This window comes from Spermophilus citellus (assembly GCF_964194105.1).
Source record: "Spermophilus citellus genome assembly, chromosome: 10".
Lineage (NCBI taxonomy): Eukaryota > Metazoa > Chordata > Mammalia > Rodentia > Sciuridae > Spermophilus > Spermophilus citellus.
Window position 1 is genome coordinate 77,952,887 of NC_138197.1, and position 24,532 is coordinate 77,977,418.

General features: G+C 55.2%; 3 protein-coding genes across 5 annotated transcripts; 2 read left to right on the forward strand and 1 right to left on the reverse strand.

Annotated features, from left to right (window-relative positions):
• Positions 1–1,042: 1,042 nt before the first annotated feature.
• On the forward strand, positions 1,043–11,395 carry NXPH4 (neurexophilin 4). The gene is made up of 2 exons (XM_081311577.1): positions 1,043–1,227; positions 8,775–11,395. Exons 1-2 carry the CDS (start codon positions 1,171–1,173, stop codon positions 9,639–9,641), a joined length of 924 nt encoding a protein of 307 aa, XP_081167703.1. The 5' UTR covers positions 1,043–1,170; the 3' UTR covers positions 9,642–11,395.
• A 1,567-nt stretch (positions 11,396–12,962) lies between these two features.
• Positions 12,963–17,860, forward strand: SHMT2 (serine hydroxymethyltransferase 2). Of its 3 annotated transcripts, XM_081310443.1 has the most exons (12): positions 12,963–13,117; positions 14,142–14,339; positions 14,825–14,904; positions 15,071–15,271; positions 15,555–15,636; positions 15,786–15,908; positions 16,029–16,168; positions 16,501–16,666; positions 16,876–16,975; positions 17,060–17,215; positions 17,297–17,404; positions 17,532–17,860. In XM_081310443.1, exons 1-12 carry the CDS (start codon positions 13,085–13,087, stop codon positions 17,657–17,659), a joined length of 1,515 nt encoding a protein of 504 aa, XP_081166569.1. In that variant the 5' UTR covers positions 12,963–13,084; the 3' UTR covers positions 17,660–17,860. The 3 variants fall into 3 exon arrangements, with proteins under 3 accessions (XP_081166569.1, XP_081166571.1, XP_081166570.1); XM_081310445.1 differs by lacking the exon at positions 14,825–14,904; XM_081310444.1 differs by lacking the exons at positions 12,963–13,117; positions 14,142–14,339 and adding an exon at positions 14,461–14,614.
• A 316-nt stretch (positions 17,861–18,176) lies between these two features.
• NDUFA4L2 (NDUFA4 mitochondrial complex associated like 2) lies at positions 18,177–24,169 on the reverse strand. The gene is made up of 4 exons (XM_081310448.1): positions 20,184–24,169; positions 19,779–19,867; positions 19,018–19,078; positions 18,177–18,908 (listed from the first exon to the last, which is right to left on the reverse strand). Exons 1-4 carry the CDS (start codon positions 20,400–20,402, stop codon positions 18,852–18,854), a joined length of 426 nt encoding a protein of 141 aa, XP_081166574.1. The 5' UTR covers positions 20,403–24,169; the 3' UTR covers positions 18,177–18,851.
• Between the last annotated feature and the right edge of the window lie 363 nt (positions 24,170–24,532).

The window sequence follows — 24,532 nt, forward strand, 5'->3', positions numbered from 1 at the left end:
ACTGTCTAGGGTTGGTCATACCACAACTTCAGCCTCAGTGCATAGCAACAGCTGACAGCTGAAGATTCCCTGGGCAGGAAAGACAGAGACTAGAGGGAGGAGGGCACTGATGAAGAAACAGCGAGAGAATGAGAACAGAGACAGATGCTGGGGACAGAGACAAGGACAGAAACAGACAGGGAAGGGGACAAGGATCAAGAAGAGGTGGTGGTGGAAGATGGGACAGTGGAAGGGAAGGGATAGGCTACATCAAGACTCTGGGCAGGCGGCATTGAGCTGGACTTCCCATGCAGCGCCTATGCAGTGGGGCGCTGTAAGGTGCAGAGGTCAGAGTGGGTGGGGGTCTAGGCACAAAGGTGAATGGGCCAGTAGAGCCTAGGGGTCCTGAGACTGCAGAGGTGCCTTAGGGCGGAGGTGGGGGGCGGCGGGCGCCGTTTGTCAGCCCTATTGACAGACGTGATGGGGTTTCCGTCCGTGATCAATGATTCTCATCTCCGGGCCGAATGAGCCCCGGGGCACCCATCCATCCCCGTCAGCGCAGAGCCACGGCAGCCGCCTGAGGCCCCACCCGCCCTCACCCTGGCCCCTGCCCTGCTCCTGGCCCCTGCCCGGTTCCTGCCCTGGGACCCACCTTGGCCCAGGGCATGGAAGGGCCCCGGGACATCAAGGGGCCCTGGTCCTGCAGCATCGCTGAACCTCGCCAGATTCCTGCTCCGCGGTGCCCCCTTTACACGAACAGTCCCAAAGCCTCGAGCCCCACGCCCTTTCCTATTCCTCGTCGGTGCACAGACCCGGCATCTCAAGGGCGCGGCCCCTGAGCCCCTCAACCCTCTCCGCTTCGCACCTGGACCAGGGGCGTGTCGGGGGCGTGTCGGGGTGAAAGTCACCTTCGGTGCCCCCAGCTGGGCGGGAGGGGGCGCGCGGGGCGCGGCCGGGATTGGAGCGCCGCGGAGCCCCGCCCCCCCGCCCGCCCGAGTCAGACCCAACTTTCTCCCCCGCCCGCGCCCCGCCCCCAGCGCCGCGCTCCGCTCCTCTCGTTCAGTCCGCGGGCCGCGCCGCCCGCTCCCGCCGCTTCGGCAGCCACCCCGCCGCCCAGCAGCCCGGAGCCCCGCGCCCTGTCCGGCTCTCCCTGGGACCCGCCCTGACCGCCCAGCTCGGCCGCCCGGGAAGATGCGACTGCTCGCGGAATGGCTCCTCTTGCTCTTTGGCCCTTGGCTTCTTAGGAAGGTAAGGGCTGCGGGGCTGAGGCGCGAGCGCTGGGGGTCCTCGACGCGAAGGTCCCAGAGTACTAGAGGATCTGTGCGCCCGCCCCGCCCCCAGCTCCGAGCGTCCCAACTTTGCGCGGCGTGGGCGAAGCGGACAGACAGACTGCTCGCTTCAGGACTGGCACTCTCCCAGCGCAAGTTGGGTGAGGGTTGGGGCGGGGGGTACGGGTGGAGGCCCTACCCGGATCCGGCTTCAGGCGCGGCGGGGGAGGGGACGAAGCGCGACCCGCGAGTGCGCCAGACAGAGCGGGAGTGCGAGACAGACAGACAAGCCAGCCGGGTGTCAGCCTTGCCGTCTTTCCGCGCCAACCTCGCTCGCCTTTCTCACTGTCTGTAGGTCCTTCCACCCCTCCACCCCCGCCTTCCCATTTCTCTTCTCTGCACTTGTCACAATGCCAGGTAGGCGCTGTGTTGGGAGCATACACGGCCCGGGCACACGCTCATACACGGACCCACACGGACACGGCTGAACTTGGCTACAATCTCCCATAGCATTTCCCGCGGAGACAGAATCTCCCCTGTATAGCCTCACAGACACACCCCCCTCTCTCGACCCGCGATGGGGGCTGCTGTCTCAGGGACTCTCTCCTCCCTGCCCCCACGCCTCTCTGCTGCCTCTTTCCCCAAGGTTCCCGGAAAAGGACCCAGAAGCCAAAGGGACTCAGAATCCTGCCTCCCTCTCTACTTTGAAGCTTCATCTCATGTACACAGTGTGCATGTGTGGGTCAACGTGTGGGCTGTATGCCTGCATGTGTCCAGGGAAACCAGGCTTGGGTGTTTAGCCCTGAGGCCCAGGGTGTATGTGTATGCTGAAGTGTCAGGGTAGTGATGTTGACCGTTGCATGGATGAGTGCAAGTGCCTGCTTCACAGTGCAGCCATCTGTGCCCAGGTGTGTGTCCCACAAAGGGGGCCTAGGCCCTTGCCCTCTCTTTCATTAGCCTCCCTAGTCATGGCTTCCCTGTTTCCTGCACCTCAACGGGTGACCTACCTGGTTTAGGGGCAAGCAGGTTGCTCTCTAAACCTTCACTCCCTAAGCCCCAACTCCCAGTCCATATGGAGTCTGGAAAGGGTTCTCCCCCAACACTTGGACCCCCACCTGCCCAGCCCAGTTGCCCTCAGCAACTCCAGCAAGATAGGGGCTACTCCAGTGAAGCTACCAATAGAGCTCTCTAATTCTCCCAGACCCGCCTGGTGACCTTGAGGAACCCCCTCCATGAAAACCGCTTCCACTGGTGGAAGACTCTTTTGGATTTGCTGCTCAACACTAAATTAGAGGTCTACAGAAGGGTGTCTGGCCCACCACCACCCTTGTGTGAAGGCACAGGGTCAAGAGGTGGTAGGGATGACACTGCCCTGCCTCTTATTTCTACCTCCTCCCTTCTCCTCTTCATTCTCCCCATCAAATAAACTCCCCAGTGGACAGATCTGGTTTAATTTTCTTCACCCCCTGAAGGGGAATGAAACATCTGGTGGAGACTTGAGGGAGAGTGAGAGTGAGGATATGAGCGATGGGATCTATCTATGTGAGAGCTGCAGCTGTGGGGCCTCTGTGTTGAAGTCAGAAGGAGAGAGATATCTGCCATTTAGTCCAGTTTGTGTGCATGTGAGGATCTGTTTTATGCTTGGTGTGTGTGTGTGTGTGTGTGTGTACACACTGTGTGTGTGAATATGTATAATTGTGATGGACAAATGTGTGCAGAGAAGTGTCTACGTGTCTAAATACCTGCCTATGTGCTTATGTGTATTGGTGAATAGAGTGTGTGCACATGTGTAGGCCCCAGGGACTTTGGTGCATTTCATGCTGGGGCACATATGTCATCTGTATATGAATCTGGGGTTTTTGAGTGCATCTGTGTGTTTGTTTTGAGTGCAGTTGAATATAGGTATGGGGTTGTAAGCTGCAGATGTGTTCATATATGTGAATGTGATTTATGTGTGGGTATGCCTTTAGGGATGTCTCAGTGTCAGCACTGGGAGTGGGGAAAGGTGAGGCTGACACTGGATGAGAGGCTCGTGGGGACAGTTTTCACAGTAGCTCTTTGGAAACCCCTAACCCTCAAGCACTACCAGCCCTCTTCTTCACTAGTCCTTTCTTCAGGAGTTCTCTGTCTCCTTCCTTCCTGCTCTAGGATCCTGGTCTCTCAGGGTCTGGGACTTCTGGCTTCTACTGCTTCTGGCTTCCATTGCCTTACTGCCAGGGCTGCTTCAGGATCTTTCTAATATAGTGTCCGACTCCTTTCCCTCTCTATCTCTGATTCCCCCACTTTTGCCAAAGCAGCTGCCTACTGGGAGAAGCAGCAGGCGATCAATAGTCACTAATCACTAATCACTAATTACTAATTAGCTGGGGGAGGGCAAGGAAGGGGCCCTGTGGGACCTTTCAGCTCTATCCTGCCTCAGGGAAGGATTAGGCCCCAAAGCCAGTCTTTCAGAGCTGGCTGGCCACAGCCCCTGGTCCAGCCACCACCTCCCATCTCCTTACCCTCCTCTAGCCCCCCCAGCTAATCTCTGGCTGGGCCACTTAGGCACGCACAGCCTGGGCTTGGGCCCAGAGCTGCCGGCAGGGATTTGGGGGTAATCAGGGGTGGCAGCTGTGCTAGGGACACAGGGGAGGGGGCTGCTGTGACAGTTCCCTGGGGCAGAACCTCCTGTGGAAGCCCCACATCCTGAATGGGAGGGCTGCAGCTGGAAGGAGAATTTAGCGGATCATGGGTTGGGATGAGTGAGGAACTAGAGATCCAGGAAGAGATGACTGACAAAGAGGTAAGGTAAGAAGGACAGAAACAAGGCAAAGAGGGGCCACTGGGGTAAAAAATTGTGGAAGGGTAAAATAATTCCTGAAAGCCAACAGCAGGTGAGGGGGGGTCACTCACAGAGGTTAGAGATGGAGTAATTGGCCAGGAGATGGGGAACTTCACACAGAGCCCCTGTAACTCAAGGCAGGCATGCGGGAGGGGAACAAGGTAACAGAGAGGGGTCCTGTCATGGGGGGAGGGATCCTCCCTTGGGTGCAGGGAAGTCGGAGGGCTTCCTTGAGGAGCGAGCTATGGAGCAGGGATGGGGAGCAGGGAGTGCGGCCTTGAGCATAGGAAATTGGCAAGTCTCCCCCTCTCCCCCGCCTGCCCCTCCTCCACCTCCACCCCGCCCACTCCCCCTCCGGCTCCGGCTTCGGGAAATTACATCCCCGCTCCGCGGCTCCCCCCCACCCCCACCGCGCCCCCGAGCCGGCGCCTTTATAGGCACATTTATTGCAATAATAAAGTGAGGCGCGGGGCGGGGGGTGGGGGGTGGCCGTTCCCGGGGGGACCGCGCCGGCTCTAGGAAGCAGGGAAATAAAATAAAATAAAATAAAATAAAAATTCAGATAACGGTGAGCCTTGCGCTGCAGGCCCCGAGCAGGCGAGCAGGCGGGCAGGCGGGCAGGCGGGGCTGAGGGGGAAGGGGCAGAGCCCGCCCCACCCGCAGTCCCCCCGGCCCCAGCTAGCTGTAGTAGGGTCTGGAATAAGGTATCTTTGCCTCCACCCCATCACCCCCACCACCCCCGGCCTCTCCCAAAGCCTGATCCTGCCTGGCCTTCTGCCTCTTCCTTTGGCTTCTCTCATACCTGTCCTCAGCTTCTATCTCTGTCCATGTCTCCAGTCACTTTCCTTGCCCTCTATTTCCCATTCCAGTCCTCACTGGCTTCCTCCATTCCCATCTTAGGTCTCTGCATCTATCCTTACCCCTGTTTCTGCTCAACAACCATCCTTCTCCATTTCTGTTCTACCCCTACTCTGTCCCCATAACCATCTCCCCATTCCCAGTCCCATCTCATTCCTGTCTGTCCCCAATGCCCATTCCTCATCTATCATCCCTAACCCATTTTGGCTACCATCCTTTTCTGTACCCTTTCTCCATTCCTCTGATCCACACCCCATCTGCATCCACATCCCATGTGTCTCTGTCCAGTGCCTGTCCACTATTTCTGTTCTCCTCCGCATCCCTGTCCCCATGTCTATCCTTGTTGCATCCTTGTCTCTGAATTCTGTTGCTGTGCCTTCCTAGTCCCCAATGTCATTCCTGTTCCATCTCTGTCTCAGTGCTCACCCTATCCTATCATGTCTACCCACCTCTTGTCCTAACTCCCTTTTGTATCTGTGATTCCCAGCCAGACTTCACCCCATCCTGATTGTGATGCCCTTGCCTCTTTCTAGGAGCAGGGGCTTAGTATGCTCTTTCTCCCTCCCCACTTCAGGCCTGGATCATTCTTTTCTCATTCACAGGGCACTGTTCCCTCCCCCAGCCAAATCCTGAAAACCTTGACCTGTGCAGAGAAACGACTGGCCCAGGGGAGGTGCACCCTGCAATGCGGCTGGGGGCTGACAGACTGATCCCCCGCCCCAGCAATCTCATCCCAAAAGAGCCCTCTCCCCCAGTGGAGCTTGTTCAGTAGCCAGAGATGCCTTTAACTCCCCTCAGGTGCATGGGCTCATTGCCTTGGGGGCAATGCGCCTCTGGCTTGGCTCCTACCCTCTCGCCCTGGAGAAGCCTGCTGAAGCACCCCCCCCAGCTACCACACACCTCCCCCCCTCCCCCCCCCACCATGTGCTGGCAGTGGTGCTAGCCTCTCCCCTCTGCAAATGTCACCGCGCCCAATTAGCTTAATTAAACCAGCTCTGCAGTGAGGGGACCCCACCTCAGACAACACCCTGCTTCTGCCCCTAGTCGAGGAAGGGGAGAAGGGGTCTAAGCAAAGAGGAGCTCCTTTACCACCTAGTTACACACACACACACACACACACACACACACACACACACACCACTGCTACAGCCTGAAGGACAGAAGACTGCCTCAGTTAAAGACAGAAACGGGGGAGGGGGAACAGAATCCTGGAAGATAGAAATTAGAGGCAGAGACAAAGTGGAGGAAGAAACAGAAAGAGTGAGAGAAGGGTGGGGAGAGAGAGAGATGAAAAAATAGTGGAAAAGGGAGAGCAAGAGAGGGAGAGAGTGCTGGCGATCAAAGAAGCCAGAGGGAGGATTTTATTTTATTTTATTCCATGTTCCCATTTCTCGGCTCGTTTCCTCACAGACTCTCCAGCGCTCCCTGTCTAACCTCCACCCAAGGTCGCTTTGGCTGCCTCCCCTCAACTCTTCCCTTGTATCTGGGCTGTCTCCAGCCCCTGATGTGTGGGGGGGGTGCAAGTGTCCAAAGCCCAGGGATTTGCCAGGATCATAGAGGCAAAGACAGCAATTTGTCTGGTATCAGAGGTGGGGGTACCTCTTGGCACGTTTCCTTATCCTGTCCAACCCCATTTCCTCCCCTAGTCCCTGTCTCTGAGGAGTCACTGGACTAAACCACTCCTGGCCAGGTCTGCAGGACATAAAGCATGCTGGGGTGTACTGGGGTGCATTTGGAATCACAGCATGGGGCGTTGGGGAGGGGACTTGGATGTCTAGACTTTCCTGGAAAGAGCAGCAGTTGGGTTCAGAGGGTTAAGATTAGGGGTCAGAGTTCAATAATGCACATCTTGACTTTCTCCCTAGAAGCTTGCCCACTCCCTCCTCCAATGCCCTTTCCAGGGCTCAAGCCTACCTCTTGGATTTTGGTCCTTTTCCCCTGGGAAGTCTCTTCTCCCTGCCCCTGTATGCTAAGACTTCTTCCCCCAGCCTTTCTCAACCCCACCCTCCCAGTGTTAGATGCCAGCTCAAGCTTGTCTGTCTGAGTCAATCATTCTTGCTGCCTCCACCCCCCTCACCTGGGCTGGGAGGAGGGTTGCATGGGAGGAAGGAGGAGGGGGGCGATAAATATGTATGACGATCGGGTGGCGGCAGCATTAATAACCTGGGATCGCAGTGCTGCAGGGAAGGGGACCAGGCGGTAGAGATTCTAGCCCAGTAGCTTGGCTCTGCATTCCTGTCCCCTGCGGACACTATTGTGTACACATGGGTGTGTGCAAACAGAGGGGGCACCGCACCTACACTGTCCAGGCCTCCTTATGTACCCAAAACTCTCAGTCTGCAGGCCAGTATGTCTCCCTCATATACAATTCACATACACACACACACACACACACAAGAACACAGACCATACTTGTACTGTCACTATGGGTACACCCCCTCTAGAAAGAGCTTTAGACATGGACAGAGGATGATAGGAATTCACACAGGAAAAGTGACAACCTCCATACCACCAAAGATAGGCACATAACAAACCCAGACACACAACACAACCACCACAGAGACTACTACTACAAATTGACACACATAGCCTCACTGGTATCAACACACAGACACACAGCCAATCCAAGCACATATACACAAATCACCACAACTGATGTACATCCACTACAAGCAGGCATAGACACACACAACCTCCTCAGACTGATATACATAGACATACAGACACACAGAATCACCACAGCCACACCAACCCCCACAGACATCAGTAGTCTGTATCAGTTTGACACACCAGAGCAACTCTGGGTAGAAAGACACACACCATTTCAGGCTAACAGGAACACAACCACCCCAGGCCGACACAGACAGTACTGTTCCCCCACCCCCAGGACCTGAACGAAGTCAGGGCCACACCAAACAGCACAGTGGTGGCTAGCACAGGCTGACTGACACACTCTGACACGCTCTCGGTTCCTCTCCTCCCGCTCTCCCTGCTGGAGCGGCATCTCCATATTTCTTCCTCTCGCTCTCTCCCCTTCTCCTTCACTCTCGGCCACCCCACCACCACCACCACCCAGATAATTGATGGCCCGGGCCTGGCCCGGACGCTCCCGCCTCTCGATCCATCTTGTACTCGCGCCCGCGCTGTCTCCCAGATCGGCCGCCACCTGAGACACAGAGACGGTGAGCGGGCGGGGGCAGTTCCTCCAGTCCTCTCCCAGCCCAGGGAAGGGCGGTCAGGCGGCCTCCACCACAGCAGGAGCGCTGCGGATTGAGAGGGGAGCCCGAATTGAGAGGGGAGCCCATTTATGCCCCAAGCCTCAACCCACCGCACGGGGACTCTTCTCCATAGCTCAACCGGTTCTCAGCGGCCCTAACCCGCTGAGCAGTCAGGGCTGAGGCCAGGAATTGAGCTCTAGTCTCCGCAGAAGCTGGGAGGTCTTCCCACCTCTTTCTTGATGCTGTATGTTGAGGTGGTCACGGCCTCACATGCTCCACTCCAACTCTTCCCTGGCCCATTACTTGGAACCATCCATGGGCCAGGTGAGGAACTTTAGGAGCCCTCCTGGACCCATTCCCTACTCATACCAATGCCCACACTGGATTTGGCATTTGGGTTCATTTTAGAGCTCAGTGGAGAAACACAGGGATTCTCAGGTCATCTCACAGATACTGGAAACTGAGGGCTGCAGATCTATTCCAACATCCACTCCTGAACTACCCGCGGAGGACTGCATTCCATGTGGTCTCCTTGCGGCTGCAGAAAAGGGCTGCCAGGGTAGGGCTCAGGCAAGGTGGCCAGGGTCCACTCTAGCATCTCTCTCTTCCCTCCTCTTTGTTCCTACACAGGTCGTCAGTGCCCAGATACCAGAGTCGGGAAGGCCGCAGTACCTGGAACTGCGCCCAGCTACTCCAGGAGGGGGTGCCCCTGGCCAACAGCTCCCGGCCTCCCGGTCTTCTGATGGCCTGGGGCTGGCCGGTGCCTGGAGCTGGGCCTGGCCGGCTAACCACACCGGGGCGCTGACCCAGGCAGGGGTGGCCGGGGCGCTGCCGGCTCAGCGCACTAAGAGGAAGCCGTCCATCAAAGCCGCACGAGCCAAAAAGATCTTCGGCTGGGGGGACTTCTACTTTAGAGTTCATACCCTCAAGTTCTCGCTGCTGGTGACCGGCAAGATCGTGGACCATGTGAATGGTACCTTCAGTGTGTATTTCCGCCACAACTCCTCCAGTCTGGGCAACCTCAGTGTCAGTATTGTGCCACCTTCTAAGCGTGTGGAGTTCGGGGGCGTCTGGCTGCCTGGGCCTGCCTCCCACCCACTACAGTCTACGCTGGCCCTGGAGGGGGTGCTTCCTGGGCTGGGGCCCCCTTTAGGGATGGCGGCAGCTGCGGGACCGGGGCTTGGGGGCACCCTTGGGGGCGCACTGGCAGGTTCACTAGGCAGCGCTCTGGGAGTGCCCGGGGCCAAAGAATCACGCGCTTTCAATTGCCACGTGGAGTATGAGAAGACAAACCGCGCTCGTAAGCACCGCCCGTGCCTGTACGACCCGTCGCAGGTGTGCTTCACTGAGCACACGCAGAGCCAGGCCGCCTGGCTCTGTGCCAAGCCCTTCAAAGTCATCTGTATCTTCGTCTCCTTCCTCAGCTTTGACTACAAACTGGTGCAGAAGGTATGCCCAGACTATAACTTCCAAAGCGAACACCCTTACTTTGGATAGCGCCCCTGGCCCGGCCCTGAGCATCCCGCCAAATCCCAGCCTCTGTAAGTGGGACTCCTCCCGATATCCCTCCGTTCCAGTGGTCTCCTCCACTCCTGCTGCGGAGTGGGGCGGAAGGGGACAGTCCTCATCAGCCAGTGTTTCCCTTGTCCTTGTGGGGAGTGCCCATGAGGCTGTAACCCCCTCAGATACACCCTAATGTGGAGAGATAAGGGCGCAGCCCTAGAATGGGCGGGGTTTGGAGGTGGTATACCAGGGTCCTCTTAGTCCACACTGGATCCCCTTTTTGCTTCTGGCGCTGGGCTGGGCACTCCCCTTGCGCGCAGCTTTAATAACAGCTTTAATAACACCTGGCCTGGCACCCTTATCCCACCCAGACATTCTGGCCCCCAAGCGCTAGTTCTCCTGTGCCCCTGGTAAAGACTAAAGGTCTATTAAACCCCTGGCCTATCCTTATCCCTCTCTGCCTGCCGTTTGCCTGTCCCTTTTTCCTCCCAACCTCGCAGAAGCAGAACTCCTAAGCAGGGGCGCTCAGCCCGGCCCCTGCCCTCTGCTTGCTTCCCTCTTGTCGGTGCAGTCCAGTTCCACCTGCCCTCTCTGGCTGCTTCCTCTCCGTGATATTTTTTTTTTTTTTCTACGCCAAAACAGACGGGAAAGGGAACAAAATAAAGTGAAATCCAATACGTGTTTGTGTGAGACCTTTGTAAGGAAGAGGGAGACAGATGTGGATTTCTGTCTGATAGAGACCTGGCCAGGGCCTCCTCCATCCGTGGCTGATGGAGAAACTGAGGCAAAGGTGACAGAGCTAGCACCTTGGAGGTCATCCAAGACTGGATCACAGAGAAATGTATCAGACCCTTGGAGTAAGAACGCTACCTGGGGTGGGGATTCCCCTCTTTGCAGAGGGCAAAACGAAGCTGTTGCAGATAGAATGAGTGTTAGACCTGAGTGGGAACTACCAACGCACTATTTGGGATGACTTGAAAAAGAGGGAGATTCAGGGACAGAATAGGCAGAGCGCTAACAACCTGCTAAGCTCCGCGGGGCTTGGAGGAGGAGGTAGCTTGGGAGGGAGGGGGAACAGTGTTTGCGGCATCTGGAGTCATCGATCTTCCTTTTCCTTCCTAATTTCGTGGGCGCTGAGTTTGCAGACGGACGAAGAAGGGAGGGAGCGTTGGGATGACGAGATGGGGGAAGGGATGAGCGCGGGTTTGGAGGGCGGGGCCTCGTCGCTGCTGCTAGCCGCCAGCAAACACAGCCCCTTTCAGCCAGCTGCCCACCCTCTCCACCCGCGCCTTCAGCTCCCTCCTGCAGCCTCTGCTGCTAATTTTATCCGCCCCCAACCCTGGCCCGGGCGCTAATTGGCTGCGGCTTCATTAGCAGTTCTCAGCTCAGCAGCCCCCCTCCCCTTGGGACCCCCGTGACTGGGGTAAGAAGGGGTGCAGACAAGCTGAGGCACAGAGGAACAACTCCTCTTCATCCTGCTTTCTTTCTGAGAAGTCCGGGGTCGAGATGCCCACAGGCAGAGATCAGTGCTCACTAAGGGATTGCCCACTGGCTCTGGCCTGACAATGACTCCCCAGCATGCCTGAGAGTGAAAAGTTGGTGAGCAGAAAGTATATATCAGATGGATGAATGGATAAATAATGGGATCAAGTGAAAGAAGGAAGATGGAGAGAGGTTCTGGGTTAGAGATTGGAGGAAGAAGAGCAAAGAAGTCTCATTACACAAGGCTTATTGCTGAGAACACCTGGAAAAGCTGAGAGCCAGAGTGGGAAGGAAGTTAGATCTAGGGAGGACTCTGAGGCCTGATATGAAAGACAGGTATGAATGGAATCACCAAGTTAGCCTATCTAGGCCTCAATCTCCCCAACTGTAAAGACATAATAAATAAAAAAGTCAGATTGCACCTGTTGAATTTTGTCATCTCTTCATTTCTTGATGTCCTAGTAGTCAGTGAGCTCTTCTGGTATCTCAGGGCAATGGCATGCTGGCATGAAGTAGAAGGTCAATATGTGTATTGAATTAATTTATGTGTAATGGTGCTGTGTAAGGCAATAGTTTTTAAAACTAATGTTTATCAGAATCATTGAGATGTGTCTTTGAAATTCATTTAGAGCACCCTTTCCCCCCAGTCATTTGGAAATCTTTTGTTGGAGATATCAATTAGGGCTGGGGTTGTAGTTCAGTGGTAGAGCACTTGCCTAGCACGTGTGAGCATGTGAGCACTGGGTTCCATCCTCAGCACCACATAAAAATAAAAGAAATAAAGCTATTGGTCTATCTACAACTAAAAAAAAATTATTGAAAAAAAAAAAAAGGTATCAGGGGCTGGGGATGTGGCTCAAGCGGTAGCGCTCTTGCCTGGCATGTGTGCTGCCTGGGTTCGATCCTCAGCACCACATACAAAGATGTTGTGTCCGCCAAAAACTAAAAAAAAAAGATATCAATGAGTACCTTACTCAGGGGTTTTATCCAGATACAGTAAGACTAAAAGGAAGTTCTCTAGCCAAGCACAGTGGCCAACCCTGTACCTGTAATACCAGCTACTCAGGTGACTGAAGCAGGAGGATTGAAAGTTTGAAACCAGCCTAGGCAATTTAGGGAGACCCTCATCTCAGAATAAAATTTTAAAAGGGCTGGGGATGTGGTTCAGTGGCAGAGCCTCCTGAGTTCAAGCTTCAGTACCATAAAATAAATAAATAGATAATAAATAAATAAATAAGACTCACTGAGTACAGGATATCAAGTGGACAGGTAACAAAATGGAATAACTGCAACAGGAGGGGACACCTCCTCCATTCTCCTTTAAGCTGTCTGAGGAGGAGAAAATAGCCTTGGAGGAGGAAACAGTTTTGTGACTCAGAAGAATAGGAGGAAGACAATCCATGGAAGCTCATGTTCACATACGAAGTCTCATTTCATCCCCACCGCATGATAGTTTATTATGACTTTAGAAATGAAGAAACTGAGGTACAGCAAGCTAATTTGCTACTACCTGGAGTTGAAACTTGAACTCAAGTGTCCCATCCTTTCAAACCACAGCGATTTCCACAGCACTACCCTATCTTGTATGGGAGTCTCTGGATTTCCCAGAGAGCCTAAGAATACTCGATATTCAGTAGATATCCAATAAACGCTTGTCTTAACAATTGACAGGAAAAAGAAATCCCGGATATCTTCAGGATAGTTAGAATATGTAGCAGTCCAGTATTCTTTTAATCAAGGTTCTTTAGCCTTGGGGCTACAGATGTGGAATGAAGCGGAAGAAAACTACAATTCCCAAAAGGCCACAAAGGTGGCACCATTGCGCACGCGTGTTCCCTCCCTTGCGGGGCTTCTCGGGTCGTTCTCGCGCATGCGCTCTCGGAACGGTGTTTTCCAACCTTTTGCTACTCTCCGACCAGAGTTGGTGGCTGTACCTCCTGCGACGTGGAGTTGCGATGCTGCCCTTTTCTTTCCTCCGGGTGGCTCGGGTAAGAACGGGGCTCCGGAGACTGGATAAGCAGTGATTAGCCCTACTTCCTACCTTTGCCCATTCACAAACTCTCGAATTCTGGCTTTTACACTGCACGTGTTCTTGGGCCTCAGCGGATGTGTAACTAGGGAATCCCTGAAACTCCCGGGCGCTCGTGGGGTGAACTGGGTTCTCTCTTCGTTCTGGCGGTCAGATGCCCCAGGGCCTCGTGACTGCCCATTTAAGGTGGCATTAGGGGAGAGGACTGCGCCGGCTGCTAAACAGACACTGTGCTGGCTACCGAGTGGGTTCTCGTCTTCGACCCGCAACCCGAGCCTTTCCCGCCAGCTCTTGAACCATGCAGATGATGCAACCAAGCCCCACAGCTTTCATCAGGCTGGGGTCCTGCGGCAGTGTGGGCTGGAAGGAAGTGTAAAGGGGGGGGGGGTACGACGGTGACATGGGGACAGGATATGGGTTGGGCCTCCCTGCGAATCCACCCCTTCCCTATACATCCTCCCACCCCCAATACCTCTTTCCCAGGGACTGCTTGAGGTCTGCCCTCCCACCTCCTTTGCTCTGGAAACCACCTCTACAGCCTGTGGCTTTAACCCCTGTCAGTTTGGTCTCTTCTCCTGACTGGGGTATCAGTTTGTGGAGGCCCTGAAGAAAGGCCCCTTTGTTCCTATGGGTGGGGAGGTTCTGGAATCTCTGGCTCCCTCCTGAATTTGGGAGACAGGGGCTTCTGGAGAATAAGCTTTGCCCTGTGGCTTTGCAGAGTGGCTCATGGGTTGAGGTGGAGAGAGAGTCTGAGGTGAGGTGAGTGGAACGAATCAGAATTACCCCTCTGGACATTGATCTCAACCTTGGATCTAGAACTGGCTTTTAAAGGTGGAGATGGGGGTGGAAAGAACTGGAACAGTCTGGCTGGACAACTGGCTGCCTGGTACAGAGCCAGAGGGCTGTATAAGCATGGCTGGGGGTGATTGGGAGACTATTTGTCTCCACAATTTTTATTTGACCATAGCTTTTCCTGCCCCTAGCCTCTGCAGAGATGTGACCAACTGGTCAGGATGGCTACTCGAGCTCAGCACAGCAAGGTGGCCCAGACTCAGACTGGAGAAGCAACCACAGGTTGGACAGGCCAGGAGAGTCTGTCAGACAGTGACCCTGAGATGTGGGAACTACTACAGAAGGAGAAGGACAGGCAGTGTCGTGGCCTGGAGCTCATTGCCTCAGAGGTGGGAGCTGGGGAGACAGGGTAGGGGGGTGGGTATAGGTAGTAACAAGCTATCTTGCCAATATTTCTTCAAATTTCCTTGTCAGACTCAGGGCCTTTCTGCTGGGCTTTATTTCCCTCTCTTTATTCTCCTCTGAAGCAAAAGCAAGGCCAGTTTATGGATTTTTGGGCATTAGGAAGTTTCCAGAACCTTTCAGAGTCCCTACAGCTTCAACTATTCCCTCTCTGCCTCCCAAGAGGAAAGAGGAGCCTGGAAACACAAATTTGAGTGGACAGGTGACCTTACTGGGAACAACATCATGGCAGCTGAGTTTCTGAGAATGCTTCTTCTGGCCCTGCCCCATGCTTGGCAAAGAACCCAGAATTAACAGCTTTTTGTACAGCCTGACTCCCCCCCTGCAGCCTGCAGGCTCTGGCAGGGCGGGGCTATGGGGGTCCAGGGGAAGGGACTCAATACCTTCTGACATTGCCCCCCCATCACCCCAGAACTTCTGCAGCCGAGCTGCGCTGGAGGCCCTGGGGTCCTGTCTGAACAACAAGTACTCGGAGGGTTATCCTGGCAAGAGGTGAGGGCTAGGCACCAGAGGGCTGGAGGGCAACATCAGGGATGGTGCTCCCAGTGGTGGAACCTTCCTGTACCCTCCAGTATTTATGGAGCAGTGGCCTTCCCAGTCCTTTGCTGCTGGTCTAGAGTCCTTTCTCTGTGCCCTTATGTACCTCTCTTCATGGCAGATATTATGGGGGAGCAGAGGTAGTGGATCAAATTGAGCGGCTGTGCCAGCGCCGGGCCTTGGAAGCCTTTGACCTGGATCCTGCTCAGTGGGGAGTCAATGTCCAGCCCTACTCAGGGTCCCCAGCCAATCTGGCTGCCTACACCGCCCTTCTGCAGCCGCATGACCGACTCATGGGGTTGGACCTGCCTGATGGGGGCCAGTGAGTATGGATGGGGCAGATGCTGGGCTGTAGACAGTACTAATGTGGCAAAGGAGTTATTGCATACCCACTGTGTTCCATATGTATGAGACATACCTCTCCCTGTCCTGCATGTTACAGTGGATGAGGAAGATAAGATCGCAGTCACATCAGTGTCCACCACAGAGTGGACAGAGCAATGAGATGCAGCAAGCTTGGGACAGACATTGGAGATGGGTAGGAAGGGAGTGAGGAAGTTGAGTTTTTACACTCTGAGACCTCCTTATTTCGTCTTACTTCCTAGTCTCACCCATGGCTACATGTCTGACGTCAAGCGGATCTCTGCCACATCTATCTTCTTTGAGTCTATGCCCTATAAACTCAATGTGAGTGCTCTAGGGTGTAGGAGGTAGTTGCCCAGGCCCTGGTTCTGCTGGGCAGTGGGAGGGGCTAGAGCTCTGGGCAGCCCTCAGGGTTAAGGAGGGACAAGCACTATTGCCATCTCAGGCCTTTAGCTGTTTATCTGTCTGTCCAGCCCCAAACCGGACTCATTGACTATGACCAATTGGCAATGACTGCTCGGCTTTTCCGACCACGGCTCATCATAGCTGGTACCAGTGCCTATGCTCGCCTCATTGACTATGCCCGCATGAGAGAGGTTGGTGGGGGGCTGGAGTACTGGCACTGTCTCAGGGTTTGGTGGAGAGATTGGGGGGTAGCATTGGGTATGCCTGTCTGGGCCTTCCCCAGGCTGAGGCTTATCTCTGTACCTGTCCAGGTGTGTGATGAAGTCAAGGCACACCTGTTGGCAGACATGGCCCACATCAGTGGCCTGGTGGCTGCCAAGGTGATCCCCTCACCTTTCAAGCATGCGGACATTGTCACCACCACCACTCACAAGACTCTTCGAGGGGCCAGGTCAGGTTCCCTGAGATCATGCCTTGCCTTTTCCTGCCTTCACACCCTGCTCTAGGCTGGATCTGAGAATTCATTCCTACCTATACCCCGGAAGACTTCCGTTTAGTCTGTGATGGTTCTCCTTTTCTTGCTTTTGATGGCCTTTCCTTGGCAGGGGATTTGTGAGTGGGAGTGAGGGGCTGATTCCCTCCACCACTGGAATCCACTGTACAAAGGACAACTGAGGTGACTCTGAGAGGCCTCAACAGCCCAAGCCAGCCAACTTCCTCTGATCTCCCCAATCCTTATCTTTTATTTTTAGCTTAGATTCTAACCATTCACCTTCTACACAGGTCAGGACTCATCTTCTATCGGAAAGGGGTACAGTCTGTGGACCCCAAGACTGGCAGGGAGATACCTTACACATTTGAGGACCGAATCAACTTTGCTGTGTTCCCATCCTTGCAGGGAGGCCCACACAATCATGCCATTGCTGCAGTAGCAGTGGCCCTAAAACAGGTTGGGGAGCCTGCCCTATGGGGGTGGGGGGGACATTGGTCCCAAGACGTAAATGCTTCTGGTAACTGAAGTTGAAGCTGATGGAAGGGAACTGCCAGGACGGGAGGTGTCAAAGCTGGGGTCCTGGAGCCATGCTGTGTGAAGGGGCAGAAGAAGTAGGACTTGGGTCCAGGGGCCTGGAGTCACAGGTGCTACCGTCTCATTCCCAGGCTTGTACCCCCATGTTCCGGGAGTACTCCCTACAGGTTTTGAAGAATGCTCGGGCCATGGCTGATGCCCTGCTAGAGCGAGGCTACTCACTGGTGTCTGGTGAGCCAGGGGGCTGGGTGAGGGCTTTTATAGCCTCAAGCAGGTGCACCAGACTCACCACTCCCTGATTATTAACCCCCTCAGGTGGCACTGACAACCACCTGGTGCTGGTAGATCTGCGGCCAAAAGGCCTGGATGGGGCTCGGGCTGAGCGGGTGCTAGAGCTTGTGTCCATCACTGCCAACAAGAACACATGTCCTGGAGACCGAAGTGCCATCACCCCCGGGGGCCTGCGGCTTGGTGAGATCTGGGGCTCAGGGAGGGAAGGACGCCCACAACGGGTGACCTTAGCTATACTAATCCTCTTTCCTGCCTCTCCAGGGGCCCCAGCCTTGACCTCTCGGCAATTCCGTGAGGATGACTTCCGGAGAGTTGTGGACTTCATTGATGAAGGAGTCAACATCGGTTTGAAGGTGAAGAGCAAGACTGGTAAGCAGACAAAGAAAGAGCCCCCTAGCCAGCCTCTTTACCTCACTGTGCTCCCTCCCCCAGCTGATCTCAATGCCTTCCATACAATGCTAACCTTTTTTTTTTTTTTTTTCCCTCACCGCTCTAGCCAAGCTCCAGGATTTCAAATCCTTCCTGCTCAAGGACCCAGAAACAAGCCAGCACCTGGCCAACCTCAGGCAAAGGGTGGAGCAATTTGCCAGGGCCTTCCCCATGCCTGGTTTTGATGAGCGCTGAAAACACCTGGGAATCAAGGCCCACAGACTGGAAATTACTACCCCTGTCCCCCGCCTGCCTCACCTGGGCCAGTGGAAGGGCATACTATTACTTACCATTCTATTTTTTGGTGGAGGAGGTATAGTCCCCCTTGCCAGAATTTGTAGCTGAGGTTTCTTTTTTGTAACTAGATTTAGAAGGAGCCCCACTCTACCTCCAGCTTTCTGCCCTAATCCTCTGCCATTATCAGTATTATATAGACTCTTGCTCTTTCTTGAGGTGGGAGAGTTACCCAGCTGAGCCAGAGGAAGGGGTGGGTGGCACACTTCCCTTTTTTTATTCTAATAAAATGCTCACCTGCCCAGGAGTTTCTGTTACTGTGGGAGGGGTCCCCTGGGCCAGCAGATGATTTGACTCCTTCAAAGTGTGTTCCTTCCTTCCCTACCACCACCACCACCACCACAAGGCCCCAGGAGGCTGCAGCCTCCTCTGTCTCTGATCAGAGCCGACACCAGACGTGATTAGCAGGCGCAGCAAATTCAATTTGTTAAATGAAATTGTATTTTGCCCACGGCTGCTTCTGTTTGATCCCCTGGGACAGAAGGGAGCAAGGGAAGGGAGGGGAGAGGAGCAGTGGGAAGCTGCTGGGGGAAGGCCAGGTGCGTACAGGGAGGGGGTGCTATTGGTGTGGGAGGCAGCAGGCTTGGGCAAGGGAGGGGCATGTAACATGGCATGGGTGCCCCAGCCTAAGCAGGCTGGGCATAGGCGACGAGCCCAGTCGAGCCTGAGCAGCACCGCCCCTAGGCAGGCACTCAGAGCCTGGGTTAACATGGGGCCTGCCACGTCTCTTGGCACTCAGGTCCCTGCTTGCTGTTGGCTCACGTAGGCCACGCTTAACACGTAGCTTGCACCACACCCTGCAAGTACAGGGTAGGAGAACAGAGGGGCTGGCTTGGGCCCTTTGGGTTGGACCCAGCTGCTGCTTGCTGCCCTGACTCTCCTCCCCCATGTGGGACTCAATCCAAGGGTCAGAGGCGCTTCCGCTGATGGGAGTGAGGGAGGATGGTGGGGGTTGGAGTTGTTCTCTGCGTGGGAACCCAGCCTGTATAAGCAGGAACTTGACAGAATGGCCAGACTGATGCCCCAGGGTCTGAGAGCAGGGAATGGAAGAAATGAGTGTGTGGTTTACATCGAACTCATGAGCTCAGTCTGTTTAGAAGTCTGGCCGGTCCTTCTTCAGCTTCTTATAGTCAGTGGAAACCGCAAGGAACTAAGAGGAGAGGGAAAGGAGAGTTGTCCTGACAGACCCATTTTGCCCCATAGGGGAAGCACTAGGAGATGAGTGATGGGCAAGCAGCCCTAGAGTCACCTGGAAGTACCTTGTATTGGTCATTGGGGCTCAAACGGTTCCAGGGTTCTGGGTTGTTCTTCCGGTCCCAGCTAGGGAAGAGAGGGGAGTGTTAGAGTCTCTAATCTGGGACTGGGTTCCAGCTAGGGCTCTGACCCCACCCTAGAACCCCCTCTGTGTCTCCTACAAGTGAGACAAGAAGCTTGTCACCATTGTCAGAGTGAGGCTTGGTGACAAGACAGCCCAGTCCAGGGACTCCCTACCCCTTGCTTCCTGCTACCCTAGGTTAACCCCTCAGAGCAGAGTCTTGGGAATTGGGCAGATATCAAGGGGCAGGGGTTTCAGTCCTTGAATTTGGACAGTGCAGTGGGTAGGTGCATCTTTTTCTTATGAAAGCAATCAATCTTTGCTGCTTCCCAGCAGGGTGTTAAGTCTTAGCACCTCCCCAGCTCCACTGACACCCCCAGTAGCTCACCCAGCCATACCCCCAGTCTACCTGCAAGGACACAGAAGTACCCAAAAGCCCGCAGTGACAGCAGAGCAGCGTTGCCATGGCAACAGGGCCTTGGAGCCACACAGGTTCAGCTGGCTCCAAACTAGCAAGTCTAGCAGTCAGGTGGGATAGAAGGAAGACAAGGGTCTCCCAAGTCAGGGTTCCAGCCCCAAGATACCAGATGCTTTAGGATTCTTGCTAGGGCTACCGATTCTCATTGTTCCAGAAAGGTCCAAGCCTTCCCACTCTACCTTGCCACACCCAGGACCCTTGCTTGCAGTCCCAAGCCCAGCCTTTACCATACGTCCGGGCTGCGTAGGGCCAGTCTCAGTAAGTAGAGTGCAGCGCTGCCCATGCCCAGGCCAATGAAACCGATCATTGGGATGAGCTGCAAAGAAAACATAGGGCACTTTCAGGGTCAGCCCCCTCCTCATAGTTCCCATTAACTTTACAAGTTAAATTTTTCTGTCTGCCAAACCACCCAAGGTCTGGTTCTGTGGTCTTCCTTACCCCTCAGCCAAACTGACCGAGGTAATTTCCAGGCATGGAGGCATATTGCAGGGATAGATTGAGGAGGGGTGTCTCCAAGGGAAGATTTGGAGCACTGGGGGAACTAGGCAGGAGGCAGGGTTCTGGAGGACTTGCGGGGTAGGACAGCATGAGAGTTAGGAGTTAGAATCCCAAGTTCTAAGGACTGAACTCACCCCCGGATGTCTTTTGATCTGCCGGTAGAAGCGGGCCCCTAGACTGGTTCCTGCCATGACGCCTTTCCAGTGCCTGGTGCTCTTCTGTGGCTCTTCTCTATTTCTTCTCCTGGGGTCCGCCCCCCACCAGGGAGGGGTCAGCCTAGCCCAGCCCGCTGGCGTTTTCCGACACCAAACCCCACCCAGCTCGCTTAAACCCGGCAATCCCAAAGCAGACATGGGAATTGTTGGGAAGTCAGAAAGTATCTGCTCCCCAACTCTCTCCTCTATGTGCCTGCACCCTGGCCCATGGGACACTATTATACTTGGGGCTTTAGGTCTCTCAGAGAGGGGCCCCACAGGCACCAAGAGACTGACTGAAGGGTGATACAAAAGTGGGACAAATTGACAGACCTGCAACAAGCACGTGTGAAGTATTCACAGGTGGGACCAGAGGGACGAGGGACCAGTGAGGGCATCTGCAGAGCTTTCCTGACACCCCTCACCCCTAGAGCCATCCAGGAGCTACCAGTTCCTGATGATCCTGGTTCTGCCCTATATCAGAGTAGTGGGAGAAGGAGGGGGCTGGATGGCCTCACTAGAGTTGCCCAGCCCCTCTTGTGAGCAGTTTCTCCAGGTTGTGGTTGCCCTGGAATAATACTTGGAGGCTGGATAAGTCAGGTATATCTGAGTCAGGATAGAAGGTCAGTTGTGGCAGTTTGGGAGTCTGAGAGACTTGACTGCCTTGGCAACCTGGGGTAGAAGTGAAGGTGGAGCCCCACTACCACCACCAAAGAGGCTATCCTCCACCTCTGTCTCTGGCTGTAGGACGAGAATGGAGTGAGGAAGCCAGCAAAGATAGAAAAGATGAAGTAGGAAAAAGAAAAAGGCACAGAGACAGAACTGCAGAGTGATTGCCTCTTATTCAGCCAATTCAGGTGTATGCTATGCTGCCAGGATGGAAAGGCTCCAACCCCCGTTTTCTGGGGATTTGGAAGTGTTGGGGAAGCAGGAGCCCGCTTCATCCGCTTTTTCCCACTCCCACGCTAACCTCAACCATCAGCTCCCGCCTCTGCGGCTGGGATCTTGCCGAGGTCTCCCACTTCTATTCTCTGGTACCCGCCCTATGGCTGCACGGGCAGGGGCGAGCTGTGTCCCCGCCGCTGGGCCCCTCAGGGGTACTGAAAAGGAGAAGGCTGTTCCTGAAGGCCCCCTCCCTTTCTCTCACACTGATACCTCCCCCGCCCTGGGCTGACAAGCGCAGCTGTAATTAGGCTGCGGGGTCCGGGGCTCTCCGCCTCCCTCCGGCGGATAATGAGATAAAGTGTCAGAGACGTGGCGAGAACAAAGAGACAGAGACTCGCTGCGATGTGTGTGTTGGGGGTGCTGACGGGAATGTCAGAGCCTCCAGCAGCGCAGAACTCTCCCTGAGCGCCCGCACCTCCAGGGCTGGGCCAGGGAGGAGGTGTCCTGTCACACAGAGCCCCTCAGCCCTCTGGTCTCTGGGGATAAAAATCTCGGAGCTCTAGCTAGAGCGGCTGCCCAGCTGGGCTGCACATCTGGCATTCTGAGGCACAGCTGAGGAGTCAGAACACCAGGAGGGATCCTTGGCTCTTGCCCGGGCTCCTTTGCTCTGAGGCCCTCATTTTCCTCCCTCCGCCGTTTCTTCTGAGTTCTGGTGACACAGACCCTCGGTCCCGCTTCTTTGCTGCAACTGCTACTGTTTATCCTGCCTTGGGCTTCAGTCGGCTTTCTGACTCTCCAATATTGGCTTTCCTTGACTCCTTGGCTTTTTACCTGCTTGTGGTCCTAGTTTCTGTGAGCCTATTCTTTTTTGGTTCACATCCCTGGACCATGATCTCTGGGGCTGAGCTGGAACACAGAACTTCTGGGTTCTCTTCCCCCACCTTCCTCCCTCTTTCTCTCCCTACCCGCCCCCTTCCCTGCACTTTCTCACCACAATGACTCTGGAAGGCCGCGCTGGCCCACCGAGGTGATGGACCGCCGGAGACATTAGCCATGAGTTAGGCGCGTCCTGGGGTCGGGTCCGGACCAGACTGAACACTAAATTCCACTAGGACCCAAATCTTCTAGCTGGCAGCGCAACGCGTCAAACACAGTTAGTTAGGCTCGCGGGTGCTACCCTGTTCCCGGGATGGTGGTCGCGAGCGCCCCCTGGAGGAGGAGCGGCTCCCAAACTCCGGGGAGAGGCCTTCGGCTCTCCCGTTAGGAAGTGCCGGCCCTTAACATGCCCAGTTTTCGGGCAGGTAAGTCTAAGCCTGCGAACGTATAGGTTCACTCCCCACAGGTCACTCCCGCTACGCCCGCCACGAAGACAGTAGGTCCCTCAGCCTTCACTCTTCTGGTGTGAGGTGGGGCCACAGACCGCAGAAGGGTCTTGGAGGATTGCTGTGGAAGATTGCTGCAAGCAGTATCTCAGCTTCAGGCTGGTTCCTCTCACCATGCCGGACTCGGACGCCCACTCTGGGGCTATAGGTCCCGAAACTCACACTCTGACTTGACCTGCCTCTGCCCTTCTTTCTTCTTTGAGTCATTTGTCTGACTACCTCTGTCTCTGAGTGTGTCTCTATGTGTCTGTGTCTGTTTCTTATATTCTGGTTGTGTATGTCTCCCTGCTGCTCTCCCTTTACCTGGCTTTGTCCTTCTGCATGTTTCTCTTTCTTGTTTGTCTTTCCTTTCCTCTACATTTCTCTATCTCCCTGTGTCTATCTTTACAAACGCCTTGCTCTGTCTCTCTCTGTTTTCCCCCTTCTCTCTATTCTCCACCTCTATTCCTATTCTCTGGCTTGCTGCTCCTGTGAGGCGGCAGCAGTCCAATGGGACAGCCTGGAGACACCTCAGTACACTGCTCAGGGTCTCCCTCCCTCGTCACCTCCACATGCCCATCACCTCGGAGTGGCCTCGATCTTCCTGCTGCAGCTGTGGGATGTGGAGAGGGCGCCCGGAAGGGAAACAGTGCCCAACATCTATTCGGGAGCCCCGGGCCCCCTGACCCTCTGTGCCACTATTAAAGGCGCGGGGTCCCGAGGCTCCAAGATGATCATGATTGCATCAGTCAGACAGAAGCGGAGCCGGGAGCTGCGCGGCGAGTGAGCAAGAGAATGAGACAAAGACGCCGGTGCCATCTGTTTATGCAAAGCGCTCTCCGCCAGGGACCCCGGCGTCCCAGTGTTTGGCTCAGCTTGGAGCACAGGGTCATGATCCTCTCCCGCCCGGCGCCCCCGTTGCGTCTGGGCTTTCCCCCTCCACAACACCCAGAGGGGCCACCAGGCAAGCGGAACGGGGAGGGGACTGAGGTGTTGATGTGATTGGAGCGGACGCGGCTGTTTCTTCAATAATGGATGGAGATGATGCGGACGGCGGAGCCGAGTCGGGAGAGGAGAGAGGAATAGAAATAGGGAGAGGAAAGAGCGGGGGCGGGAGACTCACCCAGTCACGCGCGCGTGCGCAAATTCACATACACGCGCGCATCACACTGTCATTCGGATATATACCGCCGCCGCGCGGCTCACACCCAGCACACGCCCACTCACTGTCACACACCTGCAGGAGGAGATGCTGGAGCAACACACACTCACCAGTGGCTCTTCCTGATTTTCACACATACAGGCCTGAAGGCAGAGACACAAGGAGATGCTTGCACGCAGCTGGGGCACACCCAGGCGTGAAGAGCGCATAAACACAGACACACCAAAGCACATATCAACATCCAGACACCTAGACACCCTGGGGCTTGGAAATCAGAGATGAGCTTGGGAGTGGGAAATAGGCAAACCCAACAATACCTACTTTCAGGGACAGACACAAAATCAGAGCCCATAAATGGATATAAATCTGGGGCTCACACACCCAGGGCACAGACAACACACACCAGGAGTACCGGTGCTCATAATTGTCATGGGCACAGAAAGACCTTACCACCCACAGCCACTCAGAGACTCAAACCTACACATATTCAGGAGCTGCCATCTGTCCTCCTCTGGGTGAAGTGTGGCTCAGAGGTCGCCAGGGCCCCCAGAGCAGACCTTGTTAGCCCAGCAGTGTAATGAGATAGTGCTGACAGGAGGCACCTGGGGCTGTGGACTCAGAGGCCTGTAGCCCCCTCTTGGCAGCCTGCAAGCTTCCTTCCCTGGTCCTCAGAGAGGGTGGTGTGGTCCTTGGACATCCACTGCAAGCAGTCCCAGTGGGTTGCTGCCCTGACTCGTGCAGTTGGCAGGGTGCAGGTGAGGAAGGTGGGGTAGGACCACTGGAGGACAGTGGCAGCTGCACTGGGAGATTCCCAGGATCCCCCAAGAGGGCTTCAAAGTGAGAGTCCCACTTCTCTACCCAACCTTGACATCCTTGCTACC